The sequence below is a fragment of the Fringilla coelebs genome (assembly GCF_963513975.1).
Source record: "Fringilla coelebs genome assembly, chromosome: Z".
NCBI classification, from domain to species: Eukaryota; Metazoa; Chordata; class Aves; order Passeriformes; family Fringillidae; genus Fringilla; species Fringilla coelebs.
This window is the reverse complement of record NC_140031.1, coordinates 64,219,508-64,246,811: the sequence shown is the minus strand read 5'-3', so window position 1 is coordinate 64,246,811 and position 27,304 is coordinate 64,219,508. Positions and strand designations below refer to the sequence as shown.

At 40.8% G+C, this 27,304-nt stretch overlaps 1 protein-coding gene across 1 annotated transcript in view; it reads right to left on the bottom strand.

Moving 5' to 3' along the window:
• Positions 1–3,870: 3,870 nt before the first annotated feature.
• Positions 3,871–27,304, bottom strand: part of CPLX1 (complexin 1) — a gene marked incomplete at both ends in the record, with an annotated part of 103,242 nt that continues 79,808 nt past the window's right edge. The window contains one exon of the mRNA XM_084224783.1: positions 3,871–4,068. Coding sequence (XP_084080909.1) covers positions 3,871–4,068 — 198 coding nt within the window. The remainder of the gene's footprint in view (positions 4,069–27,304) is intronic.

The window sequence follows — 27,304 nt, the reverse complement described above, 5'->3', positions numbered from 1 at the left end:
AAATGACTGCAGTGTCTAGCCAACAACCTTTCTGTGTAAATAAAAACTAGTTATAAAACGAAAATACCTCATTTACCTGAGATTGAACAGACCAGTGATGCAAATAAAACAATGTCATGAAAGACAAAAAGATATTCAGAATCCAAACAATGAACCATGCTTCTCTTTGGTCTCTTGTTTAAGTGCTTCATCACCTGCTTGAGTGCCAAGGGGAAAAGTGTGTGAGACAATGCTTCTGACTTCCACACATGAGTCAAAGGTGTCTGTGTCCCTTGTTACCAGTTCTGAGTGGGCAGGGAAATAGATGGGCAGAAGAGAAGGGAGAGTGCCTTGCTCTCGAGTCTGTTCAGCATGGCTTAGGCACTTCAGGACCATGGAATGACTTGAGGAGAGGTCCGCTCTCATGCAACGTGCCAAAGTTATGTGAGGCAAAACCAGGCAAAACCTATCCAAAACCTATCCAGTGGTAGATCTTCTGTCATGTTTCTTATGGCAAGAAAAGGGAAATGGGAACTAGCAGCTCACACCCAGATGAACTGTCTCCTGTCAATGGAGGAAGGGCTGGTGCAGGTGTGGCTAGTTGAGATACAGAAGTGATGAAATGGCTGAACTGGGAAGCTCCCACAATGAAAAAGACTCAGTAAACACTACTTAATGAACCACCTTCCCTTTCCATCCTGCTTTGTGAACCTGGAATGAGGCCTATATGACTCAGTATAGTGATTCTATGGCCCTCTTCAGGGGTTCAGTCCAGATGTTCAACAGCTCAGGAGCTCAGCTCACAAGGACAGTATTTTTAGTGTCCTGAGCCCAGGGATAGCACTACCTACTTTAGAAATTTTACTACAGTCTACACAAGATCCTGACAGACTGGTCATTCAATGCCACAGATGCTGAGGCACAATTATCTAAAATGGTACCAAACACCCTTCCTTTCTCTCTCTCTTCTCCCCGTCTTCTCTAATTTCCCCACCTTCCACAGATGTGTGCACAAACATGCACATCAAGCTGCCAGAGAGACTGAAAACAAACAGCACTAACATTCTGCAAGGAGAATGCTAGGCAGAAAATTCTGATCTTACATCAGGAACAGTATTTGGTTGGATGAGGAAGGGAATCAGTAATGGGGGCTAGGGAAAGGCCAGCAAGCAAGTGGTAGAGAAAAGCCAAAGTAAAGTGGAATAAGCTTATCCTCTCATTTGTTTGTTTGTTTGCAGAGTTCTCCAGCACTAGGCCAGGGAATATATGAATGAACATGTTCATTTTAGCACAGGCACAATTCTGCTGGTTTTACTTATGTATTAGAGGATGTGTGCCACAGAGATTAATCAAGGCATTTCAAAAGTATTGATGTCTGTATGTCAGTGATCTAGGTTAGGAGATCTAGTGACCAGTGAGTGGCTGAAATGAAGAGCCAGGCTCTGCCTTTTAGCTTTTGGGGATGTTGGACACTCTGTAGCAGAGCATCAAAATGAGCTGATGCCCAGTGACAGAGAGTTTCCAATTTTGTGAGAATTACTTAAACAACTTCAAATTACTAGTTGCAGAATTTGCATGGGGTGAGTAGGACACTCTTCCTAGAAAACGGTAAATTGTTCAACACTGCCATGCTGTACCCGAGCACAGATTCATAAAGCGTTCTGGGTTTACTGAAAGTCTCAGGAGGGAAGCAGTCATCTTGCTTTAAATGAAAGTTAGGCAGAAAAAAGTCCCACTGACATTATCCAAATGAGTAAAACTTGCCTTCTGGATAGCCCTTGGCAGCTTGTACTTGAACAAACAAGTCTTTTTCACAGACCCAGCCTGAAACAAGTTGCATCTTTATCTACTTGCTCTGATTTGTATAACGGTCAAAGCTCTTCAGCCTCTGCCTTGGATTCAATAGAAAGTTGTGTTTGAAATTATTTGAGAAGAAGCAAGGACTGTAACACCTGAATAAAAACTGTGTGAGGAGGGCATACTATATTTATAAAAATACTCTCTTCCTATTGCAACAGATGCTACTAGAAGGTACAGAGCTCTCATGCTCAATTCCTTAGCCATGGTAGAGATTTCTTCTGCTTACCTGGAAAGGTGATGTCTTCTAAAATATCTTATTCAGGATAATATTGAGATGTTTGCCTATACTCAGTTGCACTGAACGAGTGAAAAGAAAATCCATTGAAGTAAAATGCCTTATTTAGGTACATAATGAAGTGTCTGACATTATCCTTCTTTTTGTTGCCAGCAGAAAGAGTGTGTTTGCTTTCAAATCTCATCCACGTACTTAGGAAATTTTTGTTGCTCCCAGAGCCGGGACAAGCAATGCTAGTTCTGCCAGCCAAACCCTGATTCTCCTGACAAGATTGTGAGACTGAGATGGTAAGTCTACAGAATTGACTGGAGACCTAGCCAGATGCAAAATTTCAGGATTAGCTCTTCAGATGACAAGCCAGATACCTGATCATGAGGACCTGTGATCAAAATAGGTCTATCTTTGTATTGAATCTGTGTAGGTATTACCAAGTCAACATCTCCCACACAATTTGGATTTTCTTATGCAATTATGTGATATCTCAGTGTTTCACTGAGGAGACCTCTGTACCGGTGTCTGCAAAAGGCCACAAAGATAATGGTGAGAAAAAAACCTTCTCCCACCCTGCTAGCATCAAGGGATACCACACACTTCTGTAATATTAATTAGCTCCTGCATAGCACTAAGAAGCATCCACACTTTATGCTTTTACAGTAGGTAGAGACTGAAACCTACATTTTACAGGTGCGGAATCTCAGTGGGGCAGAAAATAAGTGACCTCCCCAAGGCAATGCAGTAATTTAGCACAATAAACATAATGGATATTCATGGATCTGCCATGACCAACATTCAGACCACCACACACTCCCACACACTGCAGGAAAGGGTGGGCAGGATACAGCCACGACAATGTGCTGGAACCCAAGTGTCTGACCTACAAGCACTGCTGGAAATGGGATGGTTGAGTATGGCAGAAAGAGGAGGACTGGTTAAACAGAGCAGCAAATACACTAGTCATTGGCTTCAGAGGGGTTGGGGAGGTCCTCTACCAGAGCACTGCACCCTCTTCTATGGTTTCAGCTCTCTGTATGGCAAGTGCCTGACCAATTTGCTCATTCAAGGTAAATGTATGGCTAATTCCCAAAGTAACATGACTCTTGCTTAGATTCTGAGGCATTTAACTTCTACAGCATCTGAGGGCAGATGACTCACTTCTTCCACAATTCTGAGTGATGTCAGCTGTGTAAATCATGCATGATTTACTTTCCAAAGGATCTTTTATTTATGTCACAGATGGAATTAAAACAGAAAAGCTCTGCTTCCATGGGAGAACTGAGATATCCCTTCCAAGAGCAGATGTGCTCAACAAAAAATGGCTAATGTGACCCAATCAACAGGAACATTATAATAATGACTAATTATTATCAATAATAAAAATAAGATAATTTTAAAAAATTAAAGAGGCCACTGTTCATACTTAGTGAACACTCCTTCTTGCATTGGATGGAAATGAGATTGTTCCTTTTCTATGCTTGATGTGCAGTGCCGTATTTAACATACATATTACTATGGCTTATAATAAAAGTTGTGTAGTCTGCAGCTTTTTAATCTTTACATCCATTCAGAGGCATCTACTGGATGTGACTATGTACAAAATTAAGGAATGGATGAGTCTTGGGGCAGAGGAAAGGGAAGGAGGCAGTTGGAAGGGAATGGGAAGCGAAGGGACTCCTAGTGAGCAGTAGAGGGCAGAGGTGGGGAGGACTGCGGGATGAATGGCAAGATTGTAAATCCCCATTGGGCAAAAGAGAAATCCTTTGCAGTACTGTTTATGCCCATCTAACAGTCTGCAGCTATTACTTCTTGAACATGTCCTGCAGGGGCCCTGGTAGGTATTTGATGACTGTGTCTAGGATGCTCTCTTCTTCTTCCTCCTCCTCATCCCCACAGCCAGGAGGGATCGCCTTCTTTGGGCGTGTCAGACTCCCTTCAGCATTAGCTTCCAGTGCAGCCTGGGCCTCTGCTTCCTTTTCTTCCTTCTTCTTTATCCCATACTGCAGGAGAGAGATAACACATTGTCTGAATCATAATATGAGAAATAACACGTCTGCTGAACAGGATGGCTGATGAAGCCAGCCATTGCATGCGGTGCCTCATATTCTGCAATAAGAACATCACATATTCTCATTTTACTCTTTTACACAGACACTAAAAACATCCATACTAACAACCCTCCACTAAGTATAGCCCAGGGGATGGATAGCCTTCACAAGACAAGAGGCTGAGATCCCTCAGAAGCAAGCACAGGGGAGAAAATGGGACTATGCAGCTACAAGTCACTAGTAAAGAGAATATAAGCTCTGGGTTAGTAAAGTGTTAGAGTGGCATTCTACAGATGTTGATCCTCCTCTTTTCTGATAACAAGTCTGATGCTTAGGTCCATCATCTACAACGATTTTGAAAGTCCATCTGCAGCATTTTATAGTTCATAGATGCGGCAAAACTTCAGGGAAAAATTAGTTACCAACAAAAGAAAGCAAACAGGTCAGGGCAGACAGGACGGCTGTGAAGACAACAGTTTTAGATATTCTCATGTGGGACATATCCTATAACATTAATTCATGTTCTCTTTTTATAAGTGGGACAGAAAGAGCTCTGTGAAAATAAATCATCATGAGAAAATCAACTGACATACTATTTGAAGAGAAACACTCTGAACTCTGTGAGTATAATGGGTACTTGAAATTTGCTACTTCCACTAAGAATTAGCAGCATGCCACTAAGACATTACATAAGTAACCAGAAGCTTATTTGATGATATTACATTCAAGAGGCTAGATTTAATACAGGACTAAGCATATACATATGCTGCTCTTTAAGTGTTTGACTGCTTCAGAGATTAAGGTGATACACAAGAAAAATAAAAACCAACTCAAACTGCCCCATGCAAATCCAGAGCAAAATGTCTACCTGCAAGCTATCCTCTGTATTATTGAATCATACAATGGGTTGGGCTGGGAGGTGAATTTCAAGGCCAACCAGTCCAAGCTGTGAGCAGGAGCATTTTCAGCTAGGTCAGGTTGTTCAGAGACCTACTCTCTTTATTCATATAATTTCAAATTTCCCAGACTGCTTCCACTTTTTCTGATGACAAATGCAGGTTAAACTTTCTTGGTACCGTGATCGTGATGCAAACGCAGGAAGTGTTCCATTTCCCAGTGCCCAGCTGTGCTCCAAAGAGGCCAGCTGTACATTTCAAGAATGCTTGCAGTCCCCAAGCTCACAGCTCCCTGTCTGGCAGCAGCATTCTTCTGCTTATCCATTTTACCTTCTGAAAAGCTAACTTAATGGCTGCTCAGCCACCAGTCACCTCACACACACCTGCTCAATTGCTTACAATCCACGTTGCATGAATACACTTGAAAAAAACATTGAAAAGAAAATTATATATGATTTCAAAAACATCAAAGAATTAAGTTGGTACCACGCACTCCGTATTTTCAAGTATCAATAAAACTTTACTGCTGAATAGACATGAGTTAGATGCTATTTTCATTATTTTTTCTTTTCATTTTTTCTACTTCTAAAATTGTAAAAATTGTTAACCAGTAAAACCAAAAGTGCACTGCTGCATTCATGACTTTCTGATTTCAGAGGGCTCCTAAATATTTCTGAGCAAAGGCATTATTTTTGATTCCTTTCTCCATTGTCATTTATATTTAAGATGACAGCTTGCAAAGTTGAAAGCAGTGGCTTCAAAACACTCTAGCTTGCTAAATCAATTCTCTCATGCCAAAATGTTCATTAAGGACATTTGTCTTATAATTTTTATACCTACTGGGTGCTGGTCACACCTGATTTCATGGGAAAGATGTTAAGACAAATGATATCTCCATTCTCATATGAAACAAATAATTTGACCAACTGGTAGTTTCAGGGCTGTACACCACAAAGGAGATTCAACACAGGACCAGCTACCACACAGATGGAATGACATGCAGTGCTAGACTGCAGTCACTGACCCATTCTCAGTCTCAGGCCACAGGTAGATGTTTCTAGGTGATTCCCAGTGTAATTTATATGCAGATTGTGCCTTACTTCACCAGCTAGAGGGGAACAGTAGTGGAGATACTGTGATAAATCATAGTAACACACAGGTACCCTGCATGCTTTCAAATCCTCCATCTCAAAACAAATACCAGCTCATGATGCATTGATGCTCTAGCTCAGGAACTTGCTGAACAAATATTCAGCTCACAGGAAGGAATGAGTGGAACAAACCCAACCAGTTATGAGGATCCAGTACTATTATCTGAATTTGGCAGTATTTTGTAATGCTTTGCATTAACAAAAATGTAAGCTGTGAAGATTCATAGGTGAATGGCATACTTTAGATTTGAAATTGTTTCAGAAGAAATAAAGTTACAGAAATTTAAGTTTAATACAAGAAAAATTTTAAAGAAGTGTCTTCACTTGGAAGAAAATTATTTCTTCCATGAAATCATTTGTGTGAAGTCAACAAATTATTTTTAAAAACAGGGCTAACAATAATCTTCCTGGTGCTCTGGTTTTCCTGAGGATTGGAAATATTTCGTAACTTCCAAAAAATTTAGGGGATGAGAATAGTTTCATTTTTATTCAGGGCTCAACCCCACAAAATTTGATATCAAATGTTGTATCATTACCTGCTTGGCCTTCAGTCACATATTCATGTCTTCTACTATGAGCAGAATGATGGACCTAACCCAGGAAGATACTGGAACATTTTTAGTAAGTGTACCCTCCTGCCACTCCTAAAGTTATTACTCTGTGGCCACATGGGGATTGTTGTCACTGGGTCATGTTAGAGAAACACTGTCAGCCTGGGGTCCTCAGTCATCAGCTGGGAAGAGTAGGGAAAAAATACCCAGGCCTTGGCTTAACCCACACTCACTGAGTGGATGTCAGGAGAAGACCAGACTAACATACAACATCAACCTCCTCCCCATCTCTTTTCTTTCTTATTCCTCCAGTTCTTCTGGAGGCAAAGTAGGTGCACGAACTGCAAACATTCTGGAAATTTGATCTAGTGACAGTAAGATTGTCAGGGAGTAGAGGGCTGTTGAGCCAACGGGATCTGCAGCCCAAAATGTGAACCTATCACAAATATGGTTACCATTTCTTAAGACAAACCAACAGTTTCTACTAAAGATGAAGGTGTTTATCTAGCAAATATCTAGGCCATGGAATGAATAAACAGTAATATCCCAGTTAAGAGACTTGCAGAAGTAATGGCACATTTTTGGGTCAGGAGTGGAACTGACTGCTGGAAGACAGTGGCAATAAACGTGCAAGGGAGTGGTTTTCTTCGGATGAGACTTGGAACTGCCTACTTAGAAACAAGTAATTTATCTGAAAAACCTAAAGAACTAAAAAAAGAAGGTTTGACTTGGAACTGCCTACTTAGAAACAAGTAATTTATCTGAAAAACCTAAAGAACTAAACAAAGAAGGTTTATGGGGGATACAAAGACTACTTGAAGATTATATGGTGGGAGAAGAGGTGTCAGGAAACAACTCTTCCCTCCAAGTGCTCTGAGAGCTTGAAACTGGGCCTCAGTCCAAATATTACTGCATGTGAAATAATGCTGTGTGAAACAATACTGTGTACCACATAACACTGAGCCATGTCTTCTGGGAAGAGGTTGGCATGTGAATTGTAGTGGTTTCATCTCTCTTCAGGGAATGGAACTTCATAGTGGTTTTGCACAGCTGCAGGTAGAGCACTGCTGAAACTATGTCTAAACAGCTGTGGCAGATACAGCCATCTTTGGAATGACTATTTTATTTACTAGCTAAGGTTTAAAAAGCTAATGAGAGATTTAAATGCTATTGTATTTACTAGCTAAGGTTTAAAAAGCTAATGAGAGATTTAAATGCTTATTCCTTATCTTGCTTCCTAAAAATGTTACAAGATATAAAAGTTAGTCTATACTAACAGCTCTACTAAGTTTCATTCGTATTCTGAACCTCAACACAAAAAAGAAAAAAAAAATAGCCAGACTTCAAAACATATGGTTAGAAAAGACACTGGAAGAGCAACATGCACGTCATTTTATCTCAAGAGTTAACTTGACCTGAACAAATGTTTTTTTTAGACTCCAACCACTGAAAACCTCTCACCTGTTCTGGAACTTAACTACCCTTTGCAATTAAAATATTTCTCCTCATGTCTAATGTGATTTGTCATGAAATGTCTTTAAAAAAATCTGGAAAATATGCAGCTACTGCAAAAAGATTTATCTTTCACTTTTCCTTTTGGACATTATTTATCACTTGTTCTTATTTTTCTCTTCTATTACCAAAGAAAACATCAGCCCAATTAATTTTTCCATCATTAATGCATGGAATTTTCTGCCAGGAATATATGATATATGTAGGACTGAAACAAATCGAGAGCAATAGGTGGAGTTCAGCACTGACCTTTAGTTCCACAACTGTGAGAGTCTAGGGTACAGAAAAAGACTCCCCTTTTATTTGATTTGTACAAACTTGGAAGTCTTTCTACGTGATTTCTTTGGTCTCTCTGTGAGTGAACAGGCTGTCAAATACAGGAGGTGAGGGTGCTGAAACCCAGAGCTCCAAGTACACTGTTCTCACCACTGTTTAAAGCACAGAGCCTACTTTGATGTAGAGCTGCCCAAAAATGTTGCCTGGCCTTTCTCTTACCTCAAATCTGCTGATTTCATTTTGAGCTAAATTTGGCTCATTTTGCTTGTTTGTTTTTGTTGGTGTACTTGTCTTCCTATCAGTTCGTTCATCCTGAGCTTGATAGTGAGGATTAGTCCCCAGAAAACTTGTGAGGGAGCCTTTTAACACATGTGAAAGGAGGACACTCTGTCTCTCAGGTAACCCATTTAAGTGCAAGGTCTGCCATGCAGTGTTAGAATTACACACACTGTTTCAGGCAACTGCTGACCCTAGATAATCTCTTTGCTTTCTGAGGAGTAATGAACAAAGAACCTCAACCTGCCACATGGGCAATCATGCCAAGGTCAAGCTGTGGCAAGGAATGAAAGGTATGAGAGAGAATGAGGGTGTCTCAGTCCCTGACATGCCAGCAAGGTGTGTGAGGGGTGTGTGTGGGGCTCTGTGTGGAATGAGGGTAGGTGTGGGCGTTTTCTTGTCCCTACATGCTGCTGCACAGCCCTGCTGACCCTGTCAGTGTGTTAGCAGAAGACAGCTGATTAATAATGGAAAAGAACAAGGCAAAGTCTGGCAACCACAGTCCTAAACTACATTGTTCAATTGTGTGTGAGCCAAACAGGAGCACAACTCAGGAGAGAGGTGGCAGAGAGAAAGAAAGGAGGACAATTAAACTTCAGGTAGGGGACACTTGGATGCAAAGCCAGAGCCTCCTCTCTCCTAGAAAAGATGTTCCAAAACCATCTCCTTGGGGGCTGTCAGAGTTTTCCAGGCAGTTTTCCAGCAGTGATTATTTGTAAACCTCACTCATGTACTTTGAATCCTTTACCTCATCCAAGGTTCCACGTCCCCTGTGGCTACACATGCCTTGCTACTCTGTGCTATCTCAGGCTTTCAGCCCTGTCAAAATCACAGCGATTTTTCTTGCATGACCTGTCTTGTTTCAGGTCTTCCAGTATGTTCCTCAGTCTTATCCCCCTGTTTCTCTCAGGGAGCTCTCACAGCAAACACAGAGGCCTGCAGGTTTTCTCTTGCAACACAAACACAAATCAGATGCAGATTTCAAAGGGATCATCTGATCTTCACTGGCTTCAGCATCTTCTTCTGGTGACAGTGGGTGAATCTAGCAGTCTTTCCTTCTTCCCCATGGCAATATTGCTGCCTGACAACCACACCCCTGGTTTCCATTCCAATTAGCTGTTGAACTGCAGAACAATCCTGTGGGAATACCCAGTGCCACAAGCATCCAAGAGTAGTGCTACCCTAAACAATAGATATGAAATTTGCTTTTCTGCTGCTCCACAACACATGGAGTGCAAGATAAAGCACTGCTCTCTGGAGGAGATCAGATCTGTACTCAACAAGCCTTTTTTGTTTACTTTGATTGAAAACAACATCATATCTGTCCTCAGTTGCTGTTTAAGTGAAAACCAGAACTGCATCAGGTTCCTGATTGCAGAAGCCATCTCTGAATTTCCTGCAAACTCAGATCAAGGAGAATTGCTTCATTGGCTTCCACAGAGACCAATCCAGACAAACCTAGTCCAAAGAAAGGATTATAGGATTACAGAATATATAATATAGAATATATAGAATATATTCTACAGGATTACAGAATAGCTTGGGCTGGAAGGGACCTTACAAATATCTGCATATCATCCCTCCTACAGGCAGAGACACTTTCCACTAGACTAGTTTACTTAGAGTCCCATCCAGCCATGGGAGAGAGGAGAGGTGCACCTCTAAGCATCTTTGTGACCCTCGTCTGGACTTGCTCCAACAGGTCCATGTCCTTCTCATGTTGAGGAACCCAGATCTGGACACAGAGCCCCAGACAGGTCTCCTGAAAGCCCAACAGAAGGATAGAATCACTTCACTAGATCTGCTGGCCAAGCTGCTCTTAATGCAAGCTGCTTTTAATGCAGTGTGATTTTCTGGACTGCACACGCATTGCCAAGCCATGTCGAAGTTCTCATCCACCCTCAAATCCTTCTCCTCAGGGCTGCTCTCAATCCAGCCACTGCCCAGTCTGTATCTGTGCTTGGGATTGCCCTGCCTCAGGTACAGGACCTTGCACTTGGCCTTTTTGTCCTTCATGGGGTTTGCACAGCCCCACCTGTCCAGCCTGTCCAGGTCCCTCTGGATGGCATCCCTTCTCTGCAGCACGTGGCTGCCCCACACAGCACGGTGTCTGTGCAAACTGCTGAGGGTGCCCTCGATCCCACTGTCTGTGTCACTGACAAAGATGCTGAACAGGGCCAGTTCCACACCGAACCCTCAGCTCTGATGTCTACTTGAGCATAGAGCCTTTAACCACATGTAGAATCCTAGAGGACAACAAGGCAAAATATATATGTCTCAAACACTGATAGCCCAACAGCCAACCACGCTGGAAATAACAGCCAAGAATTGTTGGCAGTAACATGCCATGGGAACGAACAAGACGTGGCTGGAGATGGGGGCCCTGTAGAGGTAAGTGCAGAGCTTTTCCAGGACAAAAATCCTTGTTCTGGCTTCTGTAGATAAGCCAAACACAGCACAACACAACCACACGAATGAGGTAAAGAGGTGGGCATGGACTGTAAGGGGGAAACAGGAACACCCATGATGTCTGACAACAGAGCATGTCCCTGATTTATTTATTTATTTATTTATTTATTTATTTATTTCCTTCCTTCCTTCCTTCCTTCCTTCCTTCCTTCCTTCCTTCCTTCCTTCCTTCCTTCCTTCCTTCCTTCCTTCCTTCCTTCCTTCCTTCCTTCCTTCCTTCCTTCCGCCCCTTCCGCCCCTTCCGCCCCTTCCGCCCCTTCCGCCCCTTCCTTCCTTCCGCCCCTTCCGCCCCTTCCTTCCGACCCTTCCTTCCACCCCTTCCTTCCTTCCTCCCTTCCTCCCTTCCTTACCTTCCTTTCCTTCCTCCCCTTCCTTCCTTCCCTTCCTTCTGCCTCATCCATCCATCCATCCATCCATCCATCCATCCATCCATCCATCCATCCATCCATCCATCCATCCATCCATCTCTTACTTCCTCTCTAATTAATCTCTTCCCTTCTCTCTTCCTTTTCATCTTAACCCTTTATCCATGTCCTTATATGGTACGCCAGGGACCAGCTAATACCAATTTCCATGCCGTGTGTCATTTACTAACAAAATGTTGTGAGTTTTGGTGGACCCTATGACTTCTGTTGTTACTTTTGACCACAAGGATTTTTGAATTTTGCACGCTCCCTTCCCTGCAGGGATGGGATGTTATACCACAGCTCTTTGTGTCAATCCAACCAATTCCCTAACCACCAAGTGGTCCAGTCATCAAATCTGTGTCTTTTCAGCTTAAAGGATCTGCTCCATGATCTTGCTGGGCATCTTTGTTGGGATTCATTGCTCCTGAGTTTGGATGTGAAGATCTGTGTATACTGAACAGCTTTTTTGGTGAACTCCAGTTCACTTCAAACTTTATCCCATGGTATTCTGCCAGGCAGATCTCTGAAGAGCCCAAGGTCTGCTCTCCTGACACCCAGTAACAGCAGCCATCCCCCACACCCCTGTGGGGCCATTAAGGTCCTACCCTGCAGTAATATGTGTGTCTCTAACTCCTCTTGTTTTGCCCCCATGCTGGGAGTGTTTCCATAGAGGCAGATGGGAAACACATTTTGGCTTAATCTCCTATGTGTGCTGACTCTGCCAAGGCAAACTGGCCGCTCTGCTCACTGCTCAAGTCGCAGGACTGCGCTGAGTTTTCCCAGTCACACGCCTTTTCTCCCCACTACTACACACAGGCAGCATGAACTACAATTTGTGAACAAATTTACTACCCTTTGGAAACCAAGACTCTGAGAAACAGCAGACATAGGTATCATATATACCATCAATATTTCTGAATACTCAGCAGAAAGCATGTTTTCATTTCTCTGTGTTTGTGAATATGTTTATTTTGTTCATTTTGTGTGCGCAGCATCCATATTAAACAATGCCTTTCTGCAATATGGGCAGCCTCAGTGAGAGGGAATGAGGTCTTGAAAGCTTCAGGAATGGAGATAATTAAATTACTGATGACTAGCAAAGTTCTTCCATTTTGTAATCAGAGAAGAAATCTCCAGAGTAAGCAGAGAACATCTGACTCATGAAGAAGAGCACAGGATCAGAGGCTCAAAAATACTGATTTCGGGTACCTGGAGGGTGGACTGAAATCAGTGCACTGACTCATGACCACGGGGCCCAAGATACAGTACATACTGAAATCCTAAACCTGTTGGGTCCAGTGGAAAAATTTCTCCCCCAGATCCAACTTGTAGCTTCAGTTAAGAAAATCTGGGTCAATTTTATTCTTCAAAGCAGTTAAGCAGGATAAGAAGAAAATTTACATATTCCACAGTAACAACAGAGCTTAATTGCTCATAGGTTACAGAAAAAGTTTAGATTTGCTCCCTGATCACAAGGATGGGGTCAAGCTGCAGAAGGTTCCCATGAGAACAGAGACATTTTCCAGTGATGCAGAGCAGGTGTGTTCCTAGCCAAAGCAGGTTTTGATTTTTTGTGTTTCCAAAGTCTACATTTAGTATTCCACAAGAAAATCTTCCCAGAAGCCAATGGCAGCATCCTGGAAATGGATAAATGCAATTGCTTGTTTGAGTTCAGAAGAATTTATGTTACAGCTACATATCTGATAGCATAAATAAATCTATAGGATATATCTTTCTTTATGTGAGTGCTATGTGAGATGAGAACATGGAGTACAAGCTGCTCATCCTTCTTCCTGCCTCCTGCATTTATTTCCTTTGCCAAATGAAAGCCTTTATTTTAGTACAAGGCTGGTATAATTATTTCCCCAGGATACTGAAGCAATTTAGATTAGACACAACTATTTCTTTTCTATAGCCTGTGTTTACCACATGTGACAGCTCTTTTTTGTTTTGTTTCTTGTTTGGTTTAGGTTTTCTGGGTTTGTTTTTATTTTTGCGTTACTAAACCTTATTTTGAAAGCTCTAGTCCAGTCAGTGTGCTTTAAAAAGAATCTAATACAAGTGCTCCAGAGGAAAAGGAGTGGTTCACCACAGGATGAGGAGGAATATTTTTTCTTGGAGTGCAAAGCATGATGAAGATCCAGATAACTGCCAAAAGAAATCTGGTTTGTACTGTCCCGGGCAATAGGGAATTCATTGTTAGCTCATGAGGCTTAAAAATTAATTATTATCCTGCCTTGCTAGGTTTCTTCTTGGGGAGGTTCAGCATTTCATTGCCTTATTGATCACAGGCACTTTTGCAGATTGGAGCTTGAAGCCAGCTGAAAATTTAGAGGTTGAGCCCTAAGTGGCTGATTCATTTTAAGTTCAGCTTTCAGTAAACTGTGTGAGCTCTCTGTGCCTCATGTCTGCAAATCCTTGGGAAGCCATGAAAGGAAGATTTTTTAAAAAAACAGTTTCTTACTATCAGTTTTGTTTCTAGCATATTGCTACAACATTTCTCTGTGCACACATCAGCTACAGACATAATGAAACTTTAGGTAATCCTTGGTGTTTTGTAGCACAGTAAAAATGGCTCATGAACATGTAGGATGGTGTTATCAGCAAAGAAATAGGTTATTAGACAGCTCATCACAGCAGAGCAAGAAGGAACTTAGAAAGGACTCTGGAAGTGGTACCCTTGTACCTGACTGAAAGTATGCTCCAGGTAAATTTATGGTCCCTAGTGTAGTTCAGCACTATAGCAAGGGATAGTTGCATTTAATTGCAGTCTTCTATTAGGCAATAGTTTTGAGGGAAAGTAAAAGGATAAGTTTCTATCTAAAAATATTCAACAGATTCTAAATATAGATTATTACACAAAAAAAGAAAAAAAAAATTAGAATAGAGCCAACAAACGGGCCCAGGTATAAAAGTAGCACTCATATCACTACTGGTAAGTATTCTGGGAAATAACCTGGGAGGAAAAGAGGCCCTTAGACCAACATTTAGGTATGCAGCCTCAATTTTTCTCTGCTTTCTGTGTGACCATATGGGTGACAATTTCTTTTTGGTGAACAGAGAATTTAAGTAAGATTTACCCTTCTAAAGGGGCTACACTGAGTCTGCTCTGAAACACAGTCATTGCTTACAATGATGCCACAATGAAATATAAGAAGTTGTTTCTGTGTCATTTTCATATGTTATACTGTCCTCAGTAACTTCCCTGGGTTGATAGGATGAATTTGACAGGACAATAAACTGCCTTAAACTTTTCAGGAGGAATTTTTTTTAAGTAACCTACACGAAAGTTGTAAATGCTAACTTTGTTGACGGCACAAGGTAATACAATTCAGCAATAGTAAAAGATCAGGAAATATTAGTTAGGTGATTATCTTTCGTCCTGCTTTGAGACTAGTTAATTGTTGTCATCAATTCCTTGGGGATTCTTCTGTGTGGAATAAATCCTGCCATTGCAGCTAGGATCTAATTAGCACAGCCACCCTGCCAGTACCTTTATGGAGACTGAGGCATTGTCACAAACTCTGAGCCAAGACTCAGTAAAATCAAAGGTAGTTAATCAATTAGTTTCAAACCTTTGACACACTCTTGCCTCTGAAGTACAAAGTCTATTTCTCAATCCCATTAACTGGCAACAGAAGTGAGAACTCTGACATCAAAATGCTTTAAAAATAGGAAGAAAACTTTTGACATCCAAAAGAGCAAGTAGGAAATGATGAGTGTTAATTCATATGCGCAGCTTTTCAGAAGGACATGAAAAAATGAAGGGCAAGTAATTTCTTTTTCTCTAGACCTTTCTGAACTGGCATACCAGCCTCTTCCTTACATAATTCAAGGTAGTTTTCTTGCTTCCGAAGAGACTCGAAAAGACATGTTTGTAGTGAAAGCTGGCAAGGGAAAATACCTGGTTCATCTCAACAACCAACCAAAGAGCATTAATGGTGCTATAGTGGGAGATCCACTCAGTCTGTTTGGTGTTGCTATAGTTGGGTTGGTATGACAAACCTGAAGAACTGTTTTCAACTGTAAATAGCCATGGCATAAAAAAAATCTCAGACCATTGCAACAGCAAGCAACTAGCTGGGCTGATAATTCAAAACCTACTCTGGAGATGAAGTGCATGTTTATTTCCTCTGTGTGGAATCAGCTGTTTCTCCCAGGCATACCTTTGTCCTATGGCAACAAGACAAAGGCATTTCATCTCCTACTGGCATCCATTCACTAAAGTACCAAAAGGAGCCTTTTCAAAGGCTCTTGAGCATTTTCAATAAATTTCAAAATCTCTCAAGGTCCTGGTTGAGGTCTGCAGTTTTTCTTGCCCTCTCCATATATGCAGGACCTCACAGCAATTCAGACAGAAGGGTATGGAACAGCTGAAGTGTTAATCTCTCAATGCATGGAAGCATTCATCTTCCAGACAATGAGTCAAAAAAGAGTAACAAGCCCATTTTCTTTCTCTTTCTTGATCTAATTGGGGGGGATTTTCTGCCATAGTAGTGGATGGAATGCATGCAGCTCGTTGGATTTTTGTTGTGCCCACGTCAAAAAGCAGCAGTTCAAAGAAATTACTTATGGGGTAACTGATACCCAGCCATGCTCATCTTATCCTCTGCAAACTAAGCAAAGGAAAGCTGACTTTCTATTTTACTTTCATATTGTCTGAGCACTTTGATATTATTAATGAAACTTCCAGTAGGTGGGTGTCGGGTGTGGGAAGCAGAGCAAGAGGACAGAGAGACCTTAAATCACACCTTGGAGGACCTCAAGGGACAAGGACTGTTGGAAGGGAGCACATCAATAACTGAGGTTGCACATAAACGTGACCATGCACATCACCAACGTGCTCAGCTGATCATGCTGCTCTGTATCCCAAACACTCTTTATCACCTTCCCATCATAAAATATCTGTACATGCCTTGCAACACCATGAGCCACTAGGAATCCTATTACTTCAGAAATTATATTGTTTCAGGCCATTAATGAATAATTATTCTTCAAATGCAAAAAAAAGGAGTAATTAAAAAGGTCAAGTAAGAATACACCTGACTAGCTTTTCTGGGATCATATGAGCTTTTTTGCATCAGCTGCTTGGAGTTTTTGGTCAAAGCCTCAGCCTTTTTGGTAATGGGCCTAGTTATCTAAATTGCTGCTAAAGTCTGGAATCTTTTCATGTAACAGTTTTTGTTGAAAAACTGGAGAAAAGCGCTTTCAAATCTCAGTCTTTTCTGAGAAGTCCTGTGTTAATGGAAGCATGCCTTTTACTAACAACAGAGTTCTTTAAAAATTAGTACCGTGCAAGTACATGGAGAAGTTAGCACAAACTCAGTGACAAACCTAGGATACTGATACTAAAAGAAGGAACACTGTGGCCTTGGAGATGCACGTGAAAAAAAAAGGCTCTATGTGTGCAGAACAGAGAAGCCACCAATAAGCTCAACCCACACTACAGCCTGGGCAGAACAAAGAAAAAGTAGAAATACTTCCCTGTGTCTGAGCTGTCTGGGCTGCAGGAGTGAAAAGAGGTGAAGTTTCATGCCCACTGATGGACAGGTCCTAGCATCATGACAACAGGTCAAGCAAGTGGATACCCTGCGATTACCTTTCAGATCTTGCTTAGCAGAGGCTGATGTGTCTGAGTTCAGGTACTTATTGTTCTTGACCTTATGTGCTTCATGGGTGGAAATCTGCAGGATTTTTGTCAGAGAGATTTGTAGAGTGTGGGAGGGTAGGAAGTTTGCACATTGGCAAAAAAATAGTGCGCAGATTTTTAAGTTGGGCACAAGCTTCTAATTCTGGAGTATTTTCAAGAAGAGTGGGAAACATGGTGTGCATCTCTTTGCTGATAGAAAATCTCCCTTTTATTTATATATTCATGCATTCTCGGCATCCTTACTGGTAACAGCTTGCCTGTCACTTTCTCAATGTGGCAGGTTCCTCAGCCCCAGTTCCTGCTCTTGTTTGACTTCCTTCTCACCACAGAAAGAAACTAGCCCCTCCCATTTACGTGTCAGGAGGAAAAAAGCCTAAGTCTTAGAGAGACACAGCCTCTGATTGTCTGAAAACAAGCACAACTCAATGACATAGCATGATCACAGCTGGCTCTAAATGTACCTGCTTGCTCTCTAGACTGCCCCTCAATATTCCATCTCTCACCTGCTTCCCAGTGCAGCCACTGCAAGCCTGAGGACTGTTATTATTCAGTAATGCTGTGTGAAAATATTATTTGCTTAGTTATTCAGCCTTGCATTTGGAAAATAACTTTTCTGGGGCACTAACTTCATCAGCCTTTATCAGAGCAAGTATGTGGCTCCCAGGAGAAGAAGGTGCCAGCTCATGCTGGAGGAGAGACAGAAACACTGCAGACAATGGAGAACGCAGGAAGCAGAAAGGTTATTTGCTTCAATGAATTTAATTAGGAGACATTAACAATATTTTTCCACTTTGCCCTGTGGCTCTTCCTGCTTTGATATAATCTGAAAAGTATATTTAAAACAAAAAGCAAAACTCCAGACACTAGAACAATTACCCTCTGAACCTTACCTTAGAAATGCAGGCCATTTCTACAGCAGAAGAGACCATGTCTGGGAAGCTACACAGCACTGGGTTCATGTGTCCAGGTGCTGACAGCAGGAGTCTTACAGCGGTGGCTTCTGTGACAAGAATTCAGGGAATGCCCTTTGCCAGAGACAGCCATCTCCAGCTCCAGAGAGAAACAGACTGCAAACTGGTTTAAGGCCATGACTAAGATTACCTAAGCTGCCTCTTTAGCATGATGTTCTCCCATTTTGGGCATTCCTCTACACAAGGGCTTTGCAATGAACCTGGCAATAGAAGTTGAGGGGTGAGCACTTTCCCAATAGTTTGACAGCTGCAAGTCAAGCATCTGTTCAAAGCCCTTCTAGCCAGTGGGGAGAGGCACACACTGTGGGCAGCAGTGCATTCCATTCCAAGGTGTGCATCTGGAACATCATGCTGTCACGTATGCACTTCTCCCTACCAAGTACCAAGGAAAAAATGACTGCCAGCTCAGGTGGAGACAATGAACAGCTTGATTGCAAAAGGTTGGTAAGGCAAACTCATTGGTGAACCTGGTTTTCCCTATAATGATCCCAAATATTCCCAAAGCTTTCTCCTCACCTGAATTCATCTCTCACTCTGATCTCTACAGATGCCCATTGTGAAGTCCTTCAATTTTTTAAAAAACAGATACTTAGTTACCCATTCTCATTCTGACTGATTCACTAAAACTAGAAAGAATTGAGATTATTCTTCCATTTTTTCCCTCCCTCTTTCTCTCTCTCTCCCCCCCGCCCCCCCAACGCCACCTCCTCTTACACATAATCCATTCCTTTGACAGAAACGGAAACAACCATAAAATTGGGTTCAGCTAATGAAAGCTGGTAATAGCAGTGAGATAGATTCCTGCAATTCTCGTTTCCCTACAAGACCTTTTTGTTGCATACCAGACATTTAGCTCTTTTTAAATCTGGTGCCTATCATTTTGAGCAGACCAAAGATAAGTGTCACTATCTCTGATGACTAATATGAAAGACCTTCCACAGAGTTAATGGGTTTCCAGTCAGGATGATAATATTCACTACCTGCCCAAAATTATAATTTCAGCAGGGGAATGTACAGTAGGAATAGATGAACTCTAGCAATGTCAAAGCTTGATGCCCCACCTCACTAACCCCGTTTCCCTCTGTAATCTGTGGACCTTTTTCAGTGATGTGGCTAAGCTGGATAATTCCTTCCAGGAAAAGGTGAGCCTGGATGAGCCTGGAATGTTTTTTTTCTGCACATTCTGAGCCACAGTAAGAGCCATCTTCCAGCAGCTCTTCTCTTTGGGTTCTGGCCTGCAACCACTGCTCTCCAACAATCTGAGGTCCACAAAGACTGTCTCCTTCAAAGGAGCTAGTGGGTCTTAAGCTTTGCGTGGCTGCAGGGTATTTAAATCTCATTTGCTAGTCAGGCTTCAGGAGAAAATTTTCTGTTTCTGGTGAGAATTAAGATATTGCTCCAAGAAGAGGTTTCATCAGATACCCCTTTAGGACAATCTGAAGAAATGATGCCAGTAGCTGTGTGTTGGGACAACCTGTGAAACTGAACACCATGTATGTTTCTTGCAGCAGAGGGGGATAAGACTGAAAGAGAAAGGGATCTTGGGCAGAGTGTGTGAAGGTCCACAGTTGTCAGAGTCAAGTGCAGAAAGACAGAGCATAATGCTGTATAAAAATATTATCCTCTTAGCATTTTTCTGGTATGCACTATCTAGGAGACTACAGTGACTTTGTCTTCCAGCCATTACATTAAAATTTTATAGCCTTGTTTCAGCATCCCAAGTTCTTTCCAGTCCAGGCACTCCCCTAGCAACTGTTTCCTTCACTGCAGAAGATTAAAATCATAGCAAGGTCTTCTGCTGGGCTTCAAGCAGAGCAGTTGTGCTGTGGTTTGAACAAAGGACCCCATTCAGGTTCCTTCCTTTCTACATTACAGTACTCAGATTTATTCCTTAGGTTCAGGGTGAATAAGGAGGAAATTTTAAGTAGAAAATATGGATTTGTGGTAAAGTGATTTCTGTGCCCACCAAAAGGGGAGGGGAGACACAGTCACAGGTCTTAACAGCCCAGGCTTACTTGCTTCTTTATATGCAGGAGGGATAGATCACTGTCTGGACTTAGAAGGAAAAGAAAGGACAAAAGAAACCACCACAGCTGAAAATGTCTAGCAGGAATACAGCAGCACAGGAAAATTGTAAATACAATGTTACAAAAAGAAGTTGCTGTTCTGAGGAGGGTTGCAAGAATTAGGATAATATTAAATGATTCTGCTCTGGCAGCAACTACTTTCAACCATCAGCAGTTTAGGGTCATCATGAAACCAAGCTTGTATTTGGGTTGTCATATTTATCTCTCCTCCATGAATGAATGTATTTTTTTTTTTTAAATCTTGTTATATTTCTCATTTTCAATTCTATTTAAAGACTTCAGAAACGACGCTTGAAAACTGTGTGCAAGTTGCAGTTGCTGCAACACACCTGAAACTGTGACAAGGATTTCATAAGATCTGCAAAGCCTTACATCCCTGCTCCTCTGATGAGCTGCTAGGGTGACTTGCCAAATCCCACTCTTACTGGGCATCTCTGAGAATTGGCTGAGATGGGTGCAATTCTCATACATTCTTCTGAGCTTTCATTTTGCAGCATCATCCCTCAGGTGCTCTTTAAACAACAGCTAGAGACTGAACTACTGCAATAAGATTAAATTTCAGAGAGCAGGAAACCGAGCGAGTGTTGTGGGTGGATGTGAGCACTCTTTAATATGAAGGAGTACTTGTTCACTAAAAAGGTTATTATTCAACCAAATGCAGCACAGTTAGATAGCCTGCTAAGAGGTAATTATATTTATTCAAAGATATATGCATAGGGCTAACTCTACAGCCACATGGAAATATGAGTTCTAGCAAAGACTGAGTCCTGGAGAACATGCCTTCTAAATGGTTTATCTCGCCCAAAGCTTTAGTGCTTTGGGTGAGATAAACCAGTTAGAGTTGGGACATATGCTTAGAGAAACACTGGTGCACAATCCTCCCATTCTTTTAAAGCTTTTTAAAAAATCAAATGAAACTTAAATATTTAGTGAAATCACCTCTTTCCAATTCCTCATTTGTCTTCTCTGTCTCTTTTCTAGGCAGAACTGAAGTAGTTTTTCAGCGAGTGCATGTCACAAATACTGGTAATTTACAATTGGTCAAAAAAAGCTCAGAAACACGTCACCTCTTTTCTATGTTTTGGAAGTGTATAATTAGAAAGAAAAAAAAAAGCTTTTGACATTTCACTAAATACATATCAAATAATCATAAAATCTATCCTATAGATTTACCACACTGTTATTTATAATTAAGTGTTATAGTAAGACTTTATTGAACTCACTTAATACTGTTCTGAAGACACAGACACAGGTCAGAAATTTCTTCCTAATTTTCCAGATGTACTAATTTCTAATTGCTATGCTTACTCTTTTCTGAGGTAACCCCATCCATATCCTTTACCAATTTACATTTTATAAATATTAAAGACACTGGGGCCATATTTTATTTATTACTTTGTGTCCTCTGATCTTCATACAAACTTTCATTTCTTAATATATTCCTTAATACAAGATTGCATTTTCAACTGTGGTTTCAAGCTCACTTAATGTTCAAAAAAGATCAATTAATTCCAATTAACATTAATTCAAGTCTCTCAGTGATCCCTTCTCCAAGCAGGGATCAGTCCTGGGACTCTCCTATTTCTTCTTCTCATCGCTGCTCAGCTGAATAATTTTTACAAATATTACTCTGCTAATTTCTTCAGAGCGCTTGCACAAGGCAATCTGCTTTGCCTAGTCTGCCAAAATCTAATGTACAGGAGTGCTTTGCCTTTCTCCACACCACATGGATGGTGTCTCAGCCAGACTCCATCTCTTCTTACAGTATTGGAAACCAGTGGGATTACTGTCTCGTGCTGTAAAGCCCTACAGTTAAGCAGGCATAGGTGGTTCAAGGAACAGGGAGTTTTTCCAGCTTTGCCACCAAATTGCTGCATCATCCAGATGATATCACTTAACTCATTTTGCCTCCATGGTTTTTGTCTTTTCTCAGCTATCCTGAGCTCCTTATGAGCCATTTTTTTGGCATTCCCTAACACCACAGAAGTCAATGGTACTTTTGCTTTATCTTCGGCTTTAAAAAAATCCTCAAACTTTTGCAGTTTTGAAAAACTGCAAAAATCAAACTTTCCATGTTTGATTTTTTTTTTCTTCCTCAGAGCCTGAATTGCTTTAGTAAAATCAAGACATTCCACTTACACTGATCTTTTCACTTGCTGTCAATAAGTCCTTTTTTAGAAGAGCTACTTCAGTCTTACATGAAACAAGTGTTTCCTGAGACAGGGATGCAGCATCAGGCCACAAGCATTTGGTTCTTCTCTTGCTAGATCAAACCTTTTTCAAACTGATGTATTTTCTTCAAGGGTCTTCAACATCAGTGTTTGCAGCCACATTTTCTGCTCTGGCAAGGGGTTGATGGAACTTTCACAGCTATCCACTGCATACATTCTTCCTGCTGAACAGTGATTTTCTTTAGGTCTCTAATGCTCCTTTGACCAGAGTGGAGATACACTTTCGGCAGTCAGCTCAAATTTGTCTAAAATTCATCCTGCACCTCTCTGTGCCTCTGGGACAGGCAAAGAATTTGAGCCAATGAGGCTGCAAGTACTCCTACCAGGAAAGGGGAAAAGCAACCTGAAACCCATTCATATTTCAAAAAGGTGGTTCAATTCTGGCTGAAAGCATCAATGGTTTAGGGGTAGCTATGTGAAGTCAACTCATCAGTAAGCAGAGCTGGTCTCCTATCCTAACATCATCCAAAACATAATTAAGTGTTTCATTCTTTCCTTTATTTTTCTGAGAGAATGCAAAGCAATTTCCAACTGTAGGAAAAGGTTTTATCATTCAATGCCTTTCCCCCCTTTTTCTTTCTTTTAAAAATAATACATAATTTAATGAGATTCAAGAATGGCTCTCAGTAAAGCTGCAACTTTTGAAAGAATTGGATCTGCCTTTATTTCCACCACTGAACCACAGGTTTGATTGCTGAAATTAATTCCACAGCCATTGTTATGTCACATGATGATTCAGATGAATTTTTCATGGGACATAGTAGCTCTTAATCTGTCCTACAGTAGAAAAAAACAGATTTTCTCTTCTTTCTACACACAGCTGTCTGTCTCCTTAATAAAAACATTCATTAGGTCTAGGGCCAAGGACGAATCATCCATTAGACATAAAAGCTACCTATTTGACAAAGATTCTGTTGCCAAAATCTTTATTTCTTTAGTAAGTATTTCAGGCTAACAATTTGGAAGAGATAATACACCAAGTCTAAGAATGTCCTATTATAGCGTGAACCAAACTTCTAACCTCACACAAGAATCAATTCTTCCAACCTCATATCATCAAATGCAGGCTCACTGGCTCTATGTATTTTTACTTCTGTTCCTGATGTACCTACCCAGCCAGCCTAATATCTAGTACCTACAATCTTAGTCATCCAAGTTTCCTCTTTTCACTTCAGTGCTGTTAGCTTGCATCATCTTTGGCTGTGAATGACTTTTTTGAACTTTACCTCACACACATTGATTGTGCCTTCTGCACCTGGAAAAAAAAAAAACTTCCAGCATTATTAACAGTTGTGCAAAATTTATTTAATAGTCAATTAATAATATTGGAACTATTCTTTTTGGGGACTAAGGTTTTTTTTAAATAAACATCTTATTGTCTTTAATTCTGCCAGTTCTAGAGTTCTGCTTCTGCTCTTATTCTTCCATTACAAATTTTGGTACATATTAATAATAATCTTGATGGTACTATTCTTTCACATTTTCTTCATTCCAGTGTATTTTTAATTTTTAATACTGATTTTTTTTTTCCCCTCCAAGACTGCCAGGACTTTTGTATAATGTGGGCATGCACATGAAAACATTTCTTCAACAGTTTTAAATTATTAATTATGTTCTCCTAATTAAATATTATGTTCTAGCTCTTTTAGCCCATTATTGTTTTGAACTTTCTAAAGCCACCCACCAAAATATTTAAACTTAGCCTTGCAAACATATTCAGACAATAATCTGAGGCTTAAATCTGAGACTAATACACCCTCAAGTACTGAAATGGATTCCTACTTTCTGTCAAGATGAGGCCTTTAGATAGAATTTCCTGGGACTGGCCAATTGGCTTCTGGAACAAGTGGCAGAGATCTACCACCATTTGCACACACATTGAAGTTTCTTGCATGAGTTATTGACACAAATAAAGCAAAATTCATCAGGACTTAAAGAGTTGAAGGACAGAGAAAATACTGCCAACTCTTCTTAATTAGATAGAGAACATCTCCAATCGTGTAAGAAGATATTACATATATAATATCAGGTTATGATATTTTATTATCAGCTGACATTTATTGGTTAAAAAATGTGAAATCACCTACGGACTGTGTGAAAAACAATCATGGAGCAGAAAGACTGATACCTTGTGTCAGATAACCCATAAAAAGCTATCCCATGAACACAGAAACCAACAAAACACGTTTAACTCTCCGCACAGAAAGCATTGCAAAACTTTCTCCTTCGCAGAGCATGCAGTGTACATGGCAAGACAATCCTGCCCTTTTCCCCAAAGAATACGCAGGTTCAGAGCAAAGAATCAGAACACAGGCAGTTCTTATTCAACAGACAGGAAAAAACAGCCTTCAAGTGGAAAAGACAAAACATGTTTGGATTAGCATAACAATAAAAATATTCATGTATTGATCTATAAATTTGCCGTTAAACAAGTTAAATAATGCGGGACATTTCTCTGCAGTTTCTAAATAAAATTATAAATAAAATAGTCAGTTACTTTGAATTGTAGATAACATTTTGGGCTGTTTTTCTAAGTGGAAAAATATCCATGCATTTATTACCCTGTTTAAGCTTATAATCAGCAACCTACTGTGACTCTGAATTAATTGGCATTCTTTTTTTTTTTTCCTGCTCTGGGGGTGGTGTGGAATCCAAATGTGATAAGAGTCATAGACTCAAAAGAAGCTTGTACCTGTTCTTGCAATGCTCTGTGATGGTGTCCACAGTGGGATGTCTTCTTAAATGAATGGTGTAGCACAAGAGCTAGGAAGCATGACAGATTTAAGTTCTGCTGTCATTATTAGGATAACACTCTATAGTAGAATGATTAGTAACACTTCTCTCTCATGGTATTCTTCTCTTAGCTGCGGTATCATCTTCCTAAAATGTTCTGCCTCCCAGCTCAAGGCAACCGGCTGAATAAAGGAGCCAGAGAAGGACCTGCAGCACCATAAACCAGTGGTTCAAGTAGGATGGAAGAAATCACTGATCACTGACAAAAGCCTCTCATGTAGTAGACCCCACCACACCCTGTCTCCGCATCTGCTTTTCCTGTCACTTTTCCAGCTCTCTAGGAATGCCCACAAGACAGCGGGAGCCTTGTGGGCACACACAAAGCATATGCTGCCCTTCCCCTGAAGGACCAGGGGGACCACATCAACCATCTCACAGCCTTATCTCAGACAAGAGATGGAAACAGAAGCTTCCAGACCAACAAAAAGACCTTCCTGATCAACAGTCCAACCATTTACCTAACACCACTGCGCTCACTTCTAAATCCCATCCCCAGCTGCCACATCCACACATTTGTTTAACACTTCCAGGAATCCTATTCTCCAAGCTATGCTGGAGGTGAATGTTACTTCATAAATGTTACATAAATGTTACCTCAACTTTCACCCTGTCACAGTCACATAACTTCTATTTTGGAAAGCCCGAGGCTGCTTACTGGGGTAGAATTTACTGCAATTCCCAGATTATAAAGCTGCTGTAATTCCTGAATTTTCACAAGCACTACCCATAACTACAAATTAGGTTCTTTCCTTTAAATTTCTACTTTTGTAAATCAGAAACCATCAGAAGTTTTGCCACTGTGACTAGGATCATATTGCATACAAACTGGAGGTTTTTAAAGGAGCTGAGCTGCATTAAATAGCATAATTGCTAGAAAGTGCACAGATTACACTTTTAATTAGACTTGTGATAACAGTTTTGTGTTCTGTTATCAAAACCATGACAAGACAGTCCAACATAGCTTTTTCTTAGTTCTGCACCAACTCATAAATTAGTCTGTTTCACAGGCATCATGTTGTGCAGCTTCCAGTTTGATTTTTCATTCATATTGTGATGTTGTTCACTGTGTCCTTGAGAACACTAAAGCCAGGGAGACCTGGCATCTCCTAGTGAGACCCAGGTGCTTTAATAACTTTTATTCCACTTAGACAACACTTCAAAGCTTTCAGGTTTGATTTTAATTAGAGGAGCTGGGATATTTTTAGTATCTTTTAAGCAACTTCCTTACTGCACAATCATGATGCTCTGATTACAGAAGACTCAGATAACAGGCACTGTGCAATGCTGTTGTAAGATAACTGTACCAGAAAGAACCATAGTTTTGTGCTATGGGGCTTTTACCAAACTCCTCCAAAGCTGCAGGTACCTAGAGTTAAGCTTTGAACTTGTTACTTTAGATTTCTTCGTCAGAACTGTGTACTAAGTTACATGTGCACAGCAGTGCAGAGCTTACCACATTGCTTCTGAGTCATCTCTGAGCAAATGTCGAGAAATTCTCCTAAAAACAGCAGAGCTGCATTTTCTGCTAAAACTTGCAGGGTGTATGGGGCAGGGGGCGGGGGGAACGGAATGGATTTCCTACTGTTTGGTGCTATCAGGACAGACAAAACATCTGCAGTGTTTCTCTGCATCTCAACTACCTCCATCCTCTGTGAATCAACAGCTGATTCCTCAACTCCAAATCACATCAGATTTGGGTGGAATTGAAGAATTTTTACATTTAGATTTTGAACCAAAAATTTAAATTTATTCCTGAACTACTTTCCACAACTAAACAGTCCGTAATAAGCAGTCCAGTCAGCCAAATAAGTAACTTCACTAAACTTGAGGTATACTTTTTTCTTTTCTGGACATCCTTACTAAAAGCAGATGACAAATCAAAGACAGTCTTTCACAGAGCTATTGTGATTATGCCAGT